At 58.3% G+C, this 13,986-nt stretch overlaps 1 protein-coding gene across 1 annotated transcript; it reads left to right on the top strand.

Moving 5' to 3' along the window:
- Positions 1-728: 728 nt before the first annotated feature.
- SLC29A4 (solute carrier family 29 member 4) lies at positions 729-13,319 on the top strand. Its single transcript, XM_075527572.1, has 10 exons — positions 729-906; positions 3,579-3,710; positions 3,978-4,091; positions 4,419-4,547; positions 6,379-6,453; positions 7,684-7,916; positions 9,219-9,360; positions 9,752-9,939; positions 11,402-11,642; positions 12,397-13,319. The coding sequence occupies exons 1-10, from the start codon at positions 729-731 to the stop codon at positions 12,537-12,539; spliced, it is 1,575 nt and encodes a 524-aa protein (XP_075383687.1). The 3' UTR covers positions 12,540-13,319.
- The last annotated feature ends 667 nt before the right edge of the window (positions 13,320-13,986 follow it).

The following is a 13,986-nucleotide window of genomic DNA, read 5'->3' as shown; positions in this document are numbered from 1 at the left end:
AAGGGGCCGGACGCGGACTGCAGGGCGGGGGGCTCATGACAGCGTCTCTGTGGTGGGGAAGAAATGATCTGGGCACAGCTCTCCTGGACTTGATCTCAGCCATGCAGATTTCCATTTTCTGAAAATTTCCTAACAAGCCCATGGGACTGGAGTCCCCTGCCCCCTGCAAAAGTTTCCAGAACCTTCTGAGCTGCCCTCTCTGCCTTGAATTGAGTTGGCTCAGCAGAGCCCCCTCAGAAGGCAAGGTTTTGATTGCACCTTTTTTACCGAGATTAAATGGAGCCCTTGTGGTGTAGTGGCTACACTCTGGGCTGCAATCCACATGGTCGGCAGTTCAAAACCACCAGCAGCAGCTCCTTGGGAGAAGAACTGGGCTTTCTACTCCCGTAAACAGTGACAGTCTGGGAAGCCTCCCTGACTCAGTGGCCATGAGTTTGAGGGAGAATGAGAGGCTAAGTGTGATCATTGAGGGGGGCTCTACAGCTGTCTGTCTGTCCCCTGAACACTCTCAGTTGGAATAAACCCGTGTGGAGGGGGCTGGGACCTCGAGAGCAGTGTCTATTGACTGGCTCTTGTACTTTGAATGTTCTCCGTGTCCCTCTTTAGAAGTTGGGGGTGACTAAGAAGGAAGGCTCCCCTACCCCTGGAGATACAGGGTTGGGGGCCTGCGGGACAGGGGGTGTTTGCTTCATGCCTCCTCTTCTCTCCCCACAGCTCGCTCGGGGGCCATGGGCGCAGCTGGGAGCCAGCGCCTCCGGGAGGCCAGCCTGGCGGCCACCCCAGACAGGAGCATTGTCATGAGCTTCAGCTTTGACAGCTATCCATTGGAGGAGGAGGTGGCCACCGCAGGGACTGGGCAGGGCCAGGGGGCCCGAGGCAGGGGAGGCCCGCCCTTCATGGACCCTGGTGAGTGACAGGAACCCCGGGCATGGGGTACATCTGGTCCAAAGCAGAGATTGGCCAAAAGACGCCTGATTTGCAAAATAAAAATGTGGCCACATGGGCACACTTGGCCAACAGGAATGCCAGCTCGGGAGGCTGAGGTCAGAGACCCTCGGTCTACCTCTCCCAGCTCTGTGGCTTCGTGGTCACATGTTCACGCCCTCCCTGTTTCTGCGTCTCTTCGCTTTTATACAGACACGGGTTGGCTCAGATGCAAACCCTACCTGTGGTGGCCAACTTGACCCCTGTGTGGGCCATGGGTGGCCAGCTTCATGGAAGTGGTTGCCAGTCATTTCTCCCACGGCCTTTTGTACCATCCAGGTCCTTGGTTAGGATGGGGACCCATCCTTTTCCAGGATGACCTCGTGGTAACCTGATTAACAGTCTCTTTCCAAACAGGACACAGGGGCCAGGTTCACCATAACTTGGGGGGGGGGCGTACAGTTCAATCCGTACCACCCCCAGGGAGCCCCCGGGGGAGTGTTGGAGTACTCGAGCTGGTATCTGTCTTCTGCAGCAACAGACAGGTCCATGCCGCATGCTCAGCAAGGTGCTCAGTCAGAGCCGGGCTGAAGTGGTGGGCTTCCCCATCCCTAAGGCAGGCAACAGACCCCCAGGTGAACCACACATCTGACCGTAAAGATTCTACCTGGAAGCAGCGTGGGTCTCTTGGGTGACATTCATTGGCCAAAGCAAGTCATGTCGCTCATCAGAGGTGACGAGGAGGGGCCCGAGAAGAGAACTGGTCAGTGTGTGACCTTGGGCAAGGGCCTGACCCCTCTGTGCCTGGGTTTCCCCCATGAGGAAATGGCCGATGGCGCGTGAGATCAGACCTGCAGACCCTGCCAGCCCACAGTTGCTGCGCATCTGGTCACCGCTCTTCTCAGAGCCCGTTCTCACACCTGGAAAACCCATACGAATGATGTGCATGCGCTGAGCAGGCGTTCCAAATTGAGGTGCCGTTATGTGTGATGTGCGTGTTGTATGCGTGTGGTCATACAGTGTGTGCATGTTGTGCGGGTGCGTGTTCTCTGCGTGGGTGCCTGTTAGATGGGTGTGTGTGTGTTCTTAAAGTATGTGCATGTCATATGATGGGTGTGTGTTCTGTACATGGGTGTGTGTTCTGTACATGTGTGCATATTATATGGGGGTGCTATAGGAGCATGTGTTATTTGTGTGGGTATGTTATAACACATATATTTTTTATCATTTTATTGGGGGGCTCATACAACTCTTATCACAATCCACACTTCCATCCATTGCGTCAAGCACATTTGTACATTTGTTGCCATCATCATTCTCAAAACATTTGCTTTCTACTTGAGCCCTTGGTATCAGCTCCTCATTTTCCCTCCCTCCCCACCCCCACTCCCTCATGAACCCTTGATAATTTATAAAAAATTTTTTTTCATATCTTACACTCTCCGATGTCTCCCTTCGCCCACTTTTCTTTTGTCCTTTCCCCAGTGAGGGGTTATATGTTGATCATTGTGATTGGTTCCCCCTGTCTCCCCCACCTTCCCCTTCCCCTTCTGGTATGGGGACTCTCAATATTGGTCCTGATGGGTTTATAGGTCCTGGATTCCCTGTGTTTCCAGCTCTTATCTGTACCCATGTACATCCTCTGGTCTAGCTGGATTTGTAAGGTAGAATTGGGGTCATGATAGTGGGGGGGGAGCATTAAAGAACTAGAGGAAAGTTGTATGTTTCATCGGTGCTATACTGCACTCTGACTGGCTCGTCTCCTCCTTAATAACACATACTCTTAAGGTGGATGCGTGTTAGGTCGGTGTGTGCTTTTTACATGGATGTGTGCCATATAGGTGCGTGTTCTTTGCATGGGTACATGTTATGTGGGTATTCTTTGCGGGAGTGTGTGTTAAATGGATGTGCAGTTGTGCATGGGTGCAGGTAATGTGGACGTATGTCTTTGAGGGAGTGCTTGTGATATGGGTCTGTGTTCTGTGCATGGGTGTATGTTATATGGGTGTTCTTTGCAGGAGTGCATGTTAAATATATGTGCAATTGTGTGTGGGTGCGTGTCATATGGACGCATGTTCTTTGCAGGGGTGCGTGTTCCGTGCGTGGCACAGTATGAGGGACATGCCGCATCAGAGTAGAGCCCCACAGAGGGCTGGGAGGGGCTGTGCCCGGTACTCAGTTGACAGGCACCCAGCGTGTGATAGCGATGTTCTCAGGGTTCGTACCCCCTCCCCCGGGCCCAGAGATGAGGGTCTCTTCTCTGGTTGCTCCCTTTCTTTGCAGATGAGGGAGAGGCTCTGGCCACTCCCCAAGGTGCTAGCCTTCTCCCGGCCAAATGGTAACAGTCTACACTGCCCGTCCCATGGCCGTGGAAGGGACGGCCCACTCCTGCTCTCAGCAACACCATCCGTGGTGCTGGGACCTCAGTGGTGGTGGCTGGAGCGCTCAGTGCCAGGGTGCAGCTGTCTGTCTTCGGTGGCTGTGGAGGCCGTGGCTCTAGCGCAGGGACAGGGTGGCACGGAAGGGCAGAATGCTGCATGCAAGCGCATGGCAACGGCACACTGCTGTGGCCATGGCGGTGGGCAGGAGCCCAGGGGGGCAGCTGCGGCTGTGAATGGACTTGCCCACATCTCACCTGCTGTCTCGGGGCCTAGCGGCGGAGGAGCCGGCGCCCGACGACCGCTACCATGCCATCTACTTCGCGATGCTGCTGGCCGGCGTGGGCTTCCTGCTGCCCTACAACAGCTTCATCACGGACGTGGACTACCTGCACCACAAGTACCCAGGTGGGCCCGCCCCGCCGCCCTGTCTGGGGACCCCCACTCGGGGAGCCCTTCACCCCAACCTTGGCTCAGCTGTGGAATGCTGAGTGGCGTTGGGGCAGTAGCTCACCTTCTGGGGACATCATGCTGGGGTCCCTGTGCTGGGGTGCTCGGTGGTAGTGTCAATGTGTCCTCTCTGGGAGGGTGAGGAGGGACCAGCTGTGGCAGGTGGCGCCTTCAGAGGTTCAGCACCCCCCTCCTGAGCACCTGCTCTGAACTGGCCCGTCCCAGGGACCTCCATCGTGTTTGACATGAGCCTCACCTACATCCTGGTGGCCCTGGTGGCCGTGCTCCTGAACAATGTGCTGGTGGAGAGGTTGAGCCTGCACACCAGGATCACCGCAGGTACGCCTCCCCGCCGCCCGGGGTCTCTCAGCCCACACAGGGCCCACCCCACCAGCCTTCCCTCGCTGGAGGCACGCCTCCAAGGACGTTATGGCTCCGCTCAGGATGGAGTCACGGCACACCCGCCCGGGGGACACTAAGGCGGTGTCTGTTCATGAGACTGCCCCCCTACCCCGGGCACTGGCTCCCACACTTTGTTGTATGCCCTTCAGACTCTCTGTGTTGAAAACAAACAGCATCCCAGGGGGAGGGGCAGAGGCCGGGAGTGTCTGGCATGGGACCCCAGGCTGCAGCCCTGACTGGCCTCCTCCCCCCGCCCCCCTGCAGGCTACCTCCTTGCCCTTGGCCCCCTGCTCTTCATCAGCATCTGCGACGTGTGGCTGCAGCTCTTCTCCCACGACCAGGCTTATGCCATCAACCTGGCCGCCGTAGGCACCGTGGCCTTCGGCTGCACAGGTAAGGCGGGCTCCTCCTTGCTGCCGGTTCCACGGTGGCCTGCACACACACATCTGCCCCCATGTGCTGGGCACAAGCAGTGCCAGGGCACACGCTGGGCATGAAGCACAGGGACACACGGCCAGCACCTCAGTTTCCCCTGGATAAACCGGGCTCCCAGTGCTACATCCTTGGGCAATGGCTCCCAAACACTGATATATTTAACTTCTTGTTGTGGAACAGCATCCAATATACAGGAGGACTGCAGGAAGAATCCACGTGAACACATACCTTTGCACCGGATTCTCCATCAGCCAACGGGCTGCCGGTCCCTCCTGCCTCCCCTCCGTCCCTCACTCTGTCCATCCACCTACGATCTGTCCATCATCTGTCTTCTTTCTAGCATCCAACTGCCTAGCTACCTGACTACCTATCAGGTCTCTCTGCCAGCAAGTCTCCTCCGACACTGGCCCTGCCGCACAGGCTAGAACTCCCTGTGTGCTTCTGTCCTCCTGGAGCACAGAGCCTCCTCCTTCTCCCAAATATCACCTGTCTCCCTCTAGAGGCGCCTGGTGGTTGGCGAAGTGGGGACGCCTCGGGGTGCTAACCACAAGGTCAGCAATTCGAAGCCACCAGCCCCTCTTAGGGATCTAGATGGGGCTCTCTACTCCCACAGGGGCAGGTCTACCCTGACCTATAGGGTCGCTGTGAGTCAGAATCCACTCGATGTCAGTGAGTTTAGGGTTGTTTGTCGCTAATCTATTAGCCTTCTGTTACCCTTCTGTCCGTCTACCTATCAGCTATTGTCACCTACTGTCTGTCACCTAGTTCCATCCATCAACCTATCTACCACGTATCTATCTATCTATCTATCCATCCGTCTATCCATCCATCCATCCATCCGTCTATCCGTCCACCCAGCATGTACCATCTACCTGTCTCCCCAGTCATTTGAGCCCATGCTATCACAGCTCATGCCTAAGGGCTCCAGTGCCCATTCACTAAGATCCTGGCGGTTCTACTAGAGCCAATCCCAGGGACCCACATCAGGGAGCGGAGCATCTTCTCGGAACGATTGCCCACACTCACATTCCACAAATCACCTTGAGAACATCCTCCATAGTATTTTTATTTTTATAAAGGATCTACAATCCAACCTGGAGCCCTGGTGGCGTAGTGGTTCTGCGTTGGGCTGATAACTGCGAAGTCAGCTGTTTGAAACCACCAGCTGCTGTGTGGGAGAAAGATGAGGCCTTCTTCTCCTGTCAAGAGTGACAGTCTCAGACCCCCTGAGGCACATCTACCCTGTCCTGCAGGGTCGCTGTGAGTGGGCATCAGCTCATTAGCAGGAGTAATTGAGTTGAGAATCCGACTTGAAAACACACAGTGGCTGCGTTGCCTTCTTACGTCTGGCCTTTTCATTTCCTCCAGAAAGCTCCTTGGGTCTCCTGAGCCTCTTAGTCTCTTGGGGCAGTGTGGAGGGCTCCCGGCCACTGGTTTTGTAGACGTTTAAGCTTTTGAGACACTGACCACCAGGGAGAAATAGGTTTTATGTTTCGACCCGGTTCCCACTGTGTGTGCATGTGTGTTCGAGGTTTTACAAAGCGGTAAGATGACTCAGTCAGCTCAGGTGTTTCCCATGTATTCTCCACAAGCCTCTTCTAGTCCATCTGTCATGCCCTCCCAGCATGGTTGTCTCAAGTCCCCTCACTCTCTCTCTCTCTCTCTATCACACACACACAGCCTCCCCGCCCACCCCCCCCAGCTCTCCAGCGAGTGTTTTCCCCCAACTGGCAGGTGAGCAGTGGGGTCTCACGGTTGCACCTCTCAGACTCTCTGTCTCTCTCTCAAGTGCAGCAATCCAGCTTCTACGGGTACACGGGGATGCTGCCCAAGAGGTATACGCAGGGGGTGATGACCGGGGAGAGTGAGTATCTATCTGCCCGGGCCACCCTGGCTTGGGAAGGGGTGCCCCTGTATGGGGATGCGGGTCTGGGGAGGGTGACCAGCGTCTTCCCTCTCCTAGCTGGAGATGAGGAGGGGTGGGCTCCCCAGCTGGAGGGCATGTGTGCTCATGTGTGTGCACGCTGCCGAGTGGGCTCCTAGGTGACATGAGAAGCCCGTGCCCAGTGTGTGTGTCTGCAGTGCCCTTCACCCAGGTTCGCCTACCATCAACACTGGCTGTTCCCTCTCCCTCCCTTCAGTCATCTGTTATCCGTCAATCACCTATCACTGATCATCAGTCTTATCCTGTGTCTCTGTATTTCTTGTCTGTCTACCTATCATCTGTCTATTATCTATCATCTATATATCATCTATCTATCTGTCCCCTATCATCTATCTATAATCATCATTGACCTGCCCTTCTATCTTTCTATCACCTACCTATTCCTATCATTAATCTCTTATCATGCCTCTATCTACCTATGGTCTGTCTATATCAGTCTCTATGTCTGTATCTCATCATTCTATTTATCAGCTTAGTATCTGTCATTTGTCTACACCTATTTATTAACCTATTTATCATGTCTTTGTCTATCTACCATCTAACCGTTATCTATCATCCATCCACCCATCTGTCAATCATTCATCTATCGATGCATCTGCATCTCTGTCATCACCAGGGAGACATACATTGTGTGTTATGACCCATTGCACACCTGGTGTATACATGTGTTTATAAGTGAGACCTAGTGTCAGCTAATTCCCTATCATCCATGTGTGTGTGAGGGGGTGGGGGGAGATGGGTGGGGTGCTGATCCAGACCCAGATTAGGCTGGGCACTGCAGGGCAGGGGAGGGATGGGGTGAGTTGAGCTGGGATTAGTAGGCCAAGCTGGGCTGAGCTAAACTGGGTTGTGTTGAACTGGGCCGAGTTAAGCTGGGGTCTGGCAGGGGCGGGCCGGGCTGGGGCGGGGTGGGGTGGGGCCCCGGCTGAGCTGAGTTAATTAAACTAGGCCGGGCTGGGGTCCGGCTGGGCTGAGTTAAGCTGGACTGGGCCGGGCTGGGCTGGGCCCGGCTGGGGTCCAGCTGGGCTGAGTTAATTAAACTAGGCCGGGCTGGGGTCCGGCCGGGCTGAGTTAAGCTGGGTCAGGTTGGGTCAGGGGTGGGGCCAGGCAGGCTGTGCTCGGCAGCAGCCCCGGCCTGGCCCAACGCAGGCACGGCGGGCGTGATGGTGTCCCTGAGTCGCATCCTGACCAAGCTGCTGCTGCGGGGCGAGCGGGCCAGCACGCTCATCTTCTTCCTGGTCTCCGTGGGCCTCGAGCTGCTCTGCTTCCTGCTGCACCTGCTGGTGCGCCGCAGCCGCTTCGTGCTCTACCACACCTCCCGGCCCCGCGCCCGCCACGACCGCGAGGCCCTCACGCTCACGCTCACGGGAGACGGCCCCTTCGTGAGTTCCTGCCGGCGGGTGGGCGGGGGCATTGCCCAGGGCCTGGGAGCTGCCCTGCGTGTGGGTGGCACCCGTGTCTCCCAGCTCTGACCCCCCAGGGGTCATCTGTGCTCCATCTGTGGTCTGAGGCCCCTCCCCATGGTGACCCCACATGTGGTGTAACGTCCCTCCCCATGCTAACCCCACCTCTGTGGTCTGAGGCCCCTACCCTAGGGTGACCCCATGTCTGTGGTCTGTGGACCCTCCCCCATCATGACCCCACTTCTGTGTGGCTACCCCGTCTCTGATCTGAAGTCCCTCCAGCGGCCATGTCCCATAGTCCTGCACATGTGACCCCAGCCTGCTTCCCCAGCCTCCTGTGCCCTCTGGGCCCTGCCCTGCTGCCCGCGCCCCTGTCAGGTCCCTCTTGCCCTCCATGTTTGCCAGAGATGGGGCAGACCTGGATGGTAATGGAGGCCTGCTTATGCCTGGGCTCCACCAGGGGAGGGGCCAGGAGAGGGGTCAGGCCTCACCAGAGAGGACGCTGGGCAGCCAGGCAAGGGCTAGCTGGTGGGTCAGGAGGGAGCCGGAGATCAGAGCCCCCCAGGCTCACTGTGCTGCCTGCCCCTCTTCACTCACACCACAGTACATCCGGCCTGGGCACCAGCCCTGCCACCCTGGGGACTCTGGCCGTTCACCAGCAGGCAGGGCCTCTCTAAGGTGCTGAGCGCCCTCTGGTGGTGGTGTGCCGCCATGCCACCCAGTGACCCCCAAAAGAGCTGGGCAGGAACCTGGCTTTTCATTCAAGGTCTTGTCAGCAGAGCAGAGCCGAGCTGGAGTGTTCATAGAAACCTTGTCTGGTAACCTGGCCCTGAGTTAGGGACACTGCCCTTGGTCAGAGAGGTCTGCAGACCAGGGACCCGCGGTCGGGCGTGTGACGAGGCCCACTCTGGACACGGATGGGCTAAGAGGAGGGCATGGGACCCTGAATGGCCAGGGAGCTTCTGGGAAGGGCAGCAGCAGGAGGGAAGGCCATTAGGAATGGAGGGACAGTGGGTGGGCGGCTTCAGGAGATCACCGTGAGGTCTGGGTGGCCTAATAGAGCATCCTCCTGTGTGAACCCCCCTCCCCCGCATGGTCTGTGTCCTCTAGCCCACCCCTACCCATAGATCACTCGGCAGTCGGAGGGGCAGTCCTATTTTGACAGCCCATCTCTAGTCCAGAGGCCTGTGGCCCTACTTAGCTGTGATGGGCCACGGGGTTGCTGTGGGTGGCATATTCATGCCCCCCCAAACCTGACCCACCCCTCCATCCTCTCTGTAGGAGCACCAAGCCCCAGTCCTGGCCAGCAACGCCTCCCCTAAGGACAGCCCATCACATGAGGTGACCAGTGGTGGAGGTGGGACCTACATGCGATTCGATGTGCCTCAGGCCAGGGTCAAGCGGAGCTGGCCCACCTTCAGAGGTGAGAGGTCCACACCCTCGAAGGGAGCAACCTGGAGGCCCCAAGAGACCCCTTCCCAATGGGGACCCCACCTCTGTCATCTGAAAGGCCCTTCCCTAGGATGACCCCTACCTCTGTAGCCTGAGCACACCCCACATCCCCTATGATTAAAGCCCCCAACCTGTGGTAGCCCCCTCCCCTGCAGTAAGCCACATCTGTGGTCTCAGTCCCTCTCTGAGGTGACCCCATCTCTGTGATCTGAGGCCCCCAGCCTGTGGTCACCCTCGTTTATGGTCCAAAGGCTCCTCCAGCAACCCTAGCCCACCTGGGAGCCGTGGTCAGCCCATCCTCAGAGGCAGGTGGGAGCCCTGTCCTGCCAGGGAACTGCCCTCTACCCTTGCCCCTCCCCCAGCCCTGCTGCTGCACCGCTATGTGGTGGCACGGCTCATCTGGGCCGACATGCTGTCCATCGCCGTCACCTACTTCATCACGCTGTGCCTGTTCCCCGGGCTGGAGTCCGAGATCCGGCACTGTGTCCTGGGCGAGTGGCTGCCCATCCTCATCATGGCCGTCTTCAACCTCTCGGACTTCGTGGGCAAGGTAGGCCCCAGCCCCGGCGCTGCCCCATCTGGGCACGCGCACGTGTGTGTATGTATGCGCGCAAGAGGGAGCAAGGCTTTAAAAAATGCACCTCCGACTCACAGTCAGCCTGGCGGACAGAGCGAAGGCCCGTAGGGTTTCCAACAGGGCCGTCTTGGCAGAAGCAGACTGCCACCTCTTCCCCTCGAGCGCGGCTGGCAGGTTCAAACCACCGACATTTTGGCTAGCAGCCAAGGGCTCTGCCCACTACTCTGCCAGGGCCCCTTGAGCAAGGCTGAACCAGGCCACACTACTGTCAAGGGGTGCGTTCGACCCTAGAGAGTACACCTTCCCCCCACCCATCTTTTACACATGTATATATGTATGTATATAAATCATTCTGTTGGGGACTCTTACAGCTTTTATCACAATCCATCCATCCATTGTATCAAGCGCATTTGTACATATTTTGCCATCATCCTTTGCAAAACATTCTTTTTACTTGAGCCCTTGGTATCAGCTCCTCTTTTTCCCCTCCCTCCTCCCTTCTCCCCCTTGTGAAGCCCTGATAAATTATAAATCACTATGTCCCTATCTTATACCATTTGCTATCTGCTGTCCGTCCCTCAGGGTGGGGGTGGGGGTGTTATACATCCATCACGGTGATCCCGTTCCCCCTTTCTCCCTGCCCTCATGGTTTCACTACTTCCATTACTGTTGATGGGAGGGGTTGCAGGGAGCAGCTGCCTCAGCTTCCCCCCAATGGGTCCGAACCACCGAGCCTGTAGCCTCCAGGGCTCCCTGAGCAAGCCTTGGTGGGACCGCATCCTTCTGCTTCCTGGCAGGGAGGCGTGGGTGACGGAGGGTCCCCTGGTTCCCAGGGACCTCGTTTCTCAAGCCAGTCAGCCCACCTTGCAGGAGAATGGTGAGCGCCCGATGCTGAGGGGTGCCCGGTGGTGGAGTGGGGTACGCATTGGGCTGATAGCCACGGGGTCAGCAGGTCAAAACCACCAGTCACACCCTGGGAGGTCACCGTCTCGGGAACAGTTCCACCCCGGCCTAAAGGGTCACTCTGAGTCGGAGTCGACTCTGAAGCAGAGCTGTTTGTTTTGCTTTGTGACGATGACGACGTGCCTACAGACGCAGCGCCCACGGGTGGTGTGAGGGGCAACAGTGGTTCCAAGGCAGTGACCACCCCTTGTCCATATGGGAGACCCAGGTGAAGACCCCCAGCCCGTCTGCCCGTGGGGGCTGGCATGCTGCTGAAACAGGTTCCAGGGGAGGGTCTAGACTAAGACAGGAGGAAAGGCCTGATGAGCCGTTTCTAAACACCAGGCCGCTGGTCAGCATTTTGTGCCTGAGCCGGAGTGAGTGGGCTGTGGTAAGCACAGCAGAAGAGCGCCTGGGCAGGGGCAGGCCTGGGCTAGAGCAAACAGAGCTTCGCATGTCTGCAATCAGCACCCACACGCCCGGCTCCCCGCAGATCCTGGCGGCCCTGCCTGTGGACTGGCGGGGCACCCACCTGCTCCTCTGCTCCTGTCTCCGGGTGACCTTCATCCCCCTCTTCATCCTGTGCGTCTACCCCAGCGGGGCGCCCGCCCTCCGCCACCCTGCCTGGCCCTGCGTCTTCTCCCTGCTCCTGGGCATCAGCAATGGCTACTTCGGCAGTGTGCCCATGATCCTGGCGGCTGGCAAAGTGGGCCCCAAGCAGAGGGAGCTGGCAGGTAAGGCCCTGATACAGGTCCAGGAGGGGAAACTGAGGCCCACCAGTAGGAGCCATGGTCAGTCAGGGAGATGAGTCTAATCAGGGTGGGGTCAACCGCAAGGGGCTCAGAGGTGTGGGGACAGTCTTCAGTCCCTGGTGCATTCATTCATTCCACAATGACTTACTGAGCTGCCCCAGCCCCCCACCCCCATGCTCCAGGCACCATTCTGGGCGAGGCTCGGGAGGCTGGCATTCCAGAGCCAGTAACAAGACAACTCAAGAGCAGAGAGGTTTCGAGAAGTCTTCCTCACTACAATCGAGCAGAGTGGAGGCCAACTCACAGCAACCCTCTAGAACAGGGTAGAAATGCCCCCGTCACGGGTTTCCCAGGAGCAGAAAGCCTGTTTTTCTCCCGAGTGGGGAGAAGCACTAAGGCAGGTAAGGGGCTGCAGTTTGCAATGTAAATGACCTGCAGGAAGTGAGGGCGACTGCTATGGACAGAGGGACAGCGAGGTCCAAGGCCCTGAGGCTGGTCCTGGGCCAGGGAGGGGTTGCACCTGTGTGTCATGGGGCCTGGGATGTGGGCGGAGAGAATGGGCAGTCTGCCCTCCCGGATGGAGAGGGGTTCTGACGTGGGAGTTAAGGGAGCAATGTGGCATTCTTGCCACGACCACGTTGTGGGCCACATGACATGGGAGGGGCCTAGAGATAAAACAGGGGTGCTGTGGTGGTTGGCAGCTCTCCAACCCCCTCACAGCCCATCTTGCCCCCAGGGAACACGATGACCGTGTCCTACATGACCGGGCTGACCCTGGGCTCCGCAGTGGCCTACTGCACCTATAGCCTCACACGGGATGCGCCCAGCAGCTGCTTCCACACGGACACCACCAACGGCTCCCTTCCCGACAGCCTATGAGCAGCTCGGTGTGGGCACCCCCACCCTCCTGAGCCAAGGGCCCCTCCTGACCCCGCCTGCAGTGCCTGTGGGGGGCCTAGTCTCTTCTGTGCCAATTACCACACCCACACTAGCCCTGGGTTCTGCCAGACCCCATGGGAACCAGGGCTGTGCCCAGCACCCTTGTCCACGTTCCCATCCCCAGCTGTCCTTCATGTGCTGTCTGCAAACCTCGGCCCCTACTGGACCCCAGCCAGCCTCTAAGAGGGTCAGAGCCCCAGACAGCCCCCCCCCCCCAGCAGCCAGGGGTCCCACAGGTTCCCACCTAGTGACTCCCCTAGGCTCTGAGCTTCAGGGCACACTGGTCATGGTCCCCTTCACTGGGACCTGCCCCCTCCAGGGCCCTCTGCTGGGAAGACAGTCCCTCCCTCAAGGGCCCCACCGCCTCAAGCCCTTGCTTTGATGTTCTAGTTCTCCCAAAATACCATCCCGAAGGGATCCGCACCCTGCATCTAAACACAGCCAGATGGTAGCCATGTGTCCTGGGCTCGCCTGCTCTGTCTGCCTGCACCCAGAGCTCCCCAGCACCTGAGGTTACAGGGCCGGGGGACCCCCAGATAAAGTGCTGGACAGAAGGGCCTTCCTCCCTGCAAGGAATTGTGTAACAGGTAGGGGACTGGACTTGCTGGCCCTCCTGGCCCCGGGTGGGGAAGGCTGGCTTCTCAGGCGTATCCTGCTGTGTCCCGTCCATGTCTGTCCACTCACTGAACCGCACTGGCCATTAAAGATGACGGCCTTGGGGCCGCCCCACCACTGCCTCCAGTGTCCTCACTCTGCTGGGGATGCCTCTCCCCAAGGCCTCATTCTGGCCCCCTTGTGAAGTATCCCACCCCCACTGGGAGGGGGAGGGGAAGCCATCTGAACTACTCATAGCTGGTAGAGAATGGCCCCTGGGTCCACTTGAAAGCAAAACCACTGGCCGAGGCCACCTGCCCTCTGGGACTCGTTTCCCCAGTGGGGTCAGCCCACCCAGGTTCGCCTTAGTGGGGATCCCTTGGAGAAAGATTTGAAGGCTGTACCCAGCTGGGGCAGAGAGGGCGGCTAGACACCCGGCGGGGCCTCCTGCCTGCAACCTCCACCCCTGAATCTCACCGTCTGGGTAGACCCTCAGGGTCTACCATGTGGTGATACCCAAGGTGCCACGTGGTGGCACCAGTCTCTGTGATCTGGTGTGGGCGGTTGGTGCTGATCTGGGAGCCTCCGCTGACCAGTCCCCTCCCCCAGCCAGGACCAAACTCATGCCAGCACAAGTGAACCCCGTGCAAAGAAGCCCGGGTCTGAGGCGTACCATCTGGCTCCAGCCACACTGAGCAGTCCCACCCCAGAAGGTGCAAGGCCAACCTCCCCTCCCTCAAGAGAGGCAAGGGCCTGCCCCCCAGGGGCAGAGAGCTGGCTGCAGCTCCTACCC

The sequence above is a fragment of the Tenrec ecaudatus genome, chromosome 12, assembly GCF_050624435.1.
Source record: "Tenrec ecaudatus isolate mTenEca1 chromosome 12, mTenEca1.hap1, whole genome shotgun sequence".
Lineage (NCBI taxonomy): Eukaryota > Metazoa > Chordata > Mammalia > Afrosoricida > Tenrecidae > Tenrec > Tenrec ecaudatus.
The sequence above is the reverse complement of the archived record's forward strand: the minus strand, read 5'-3'. Positions and strand labels throughout refer to the sequence as shown.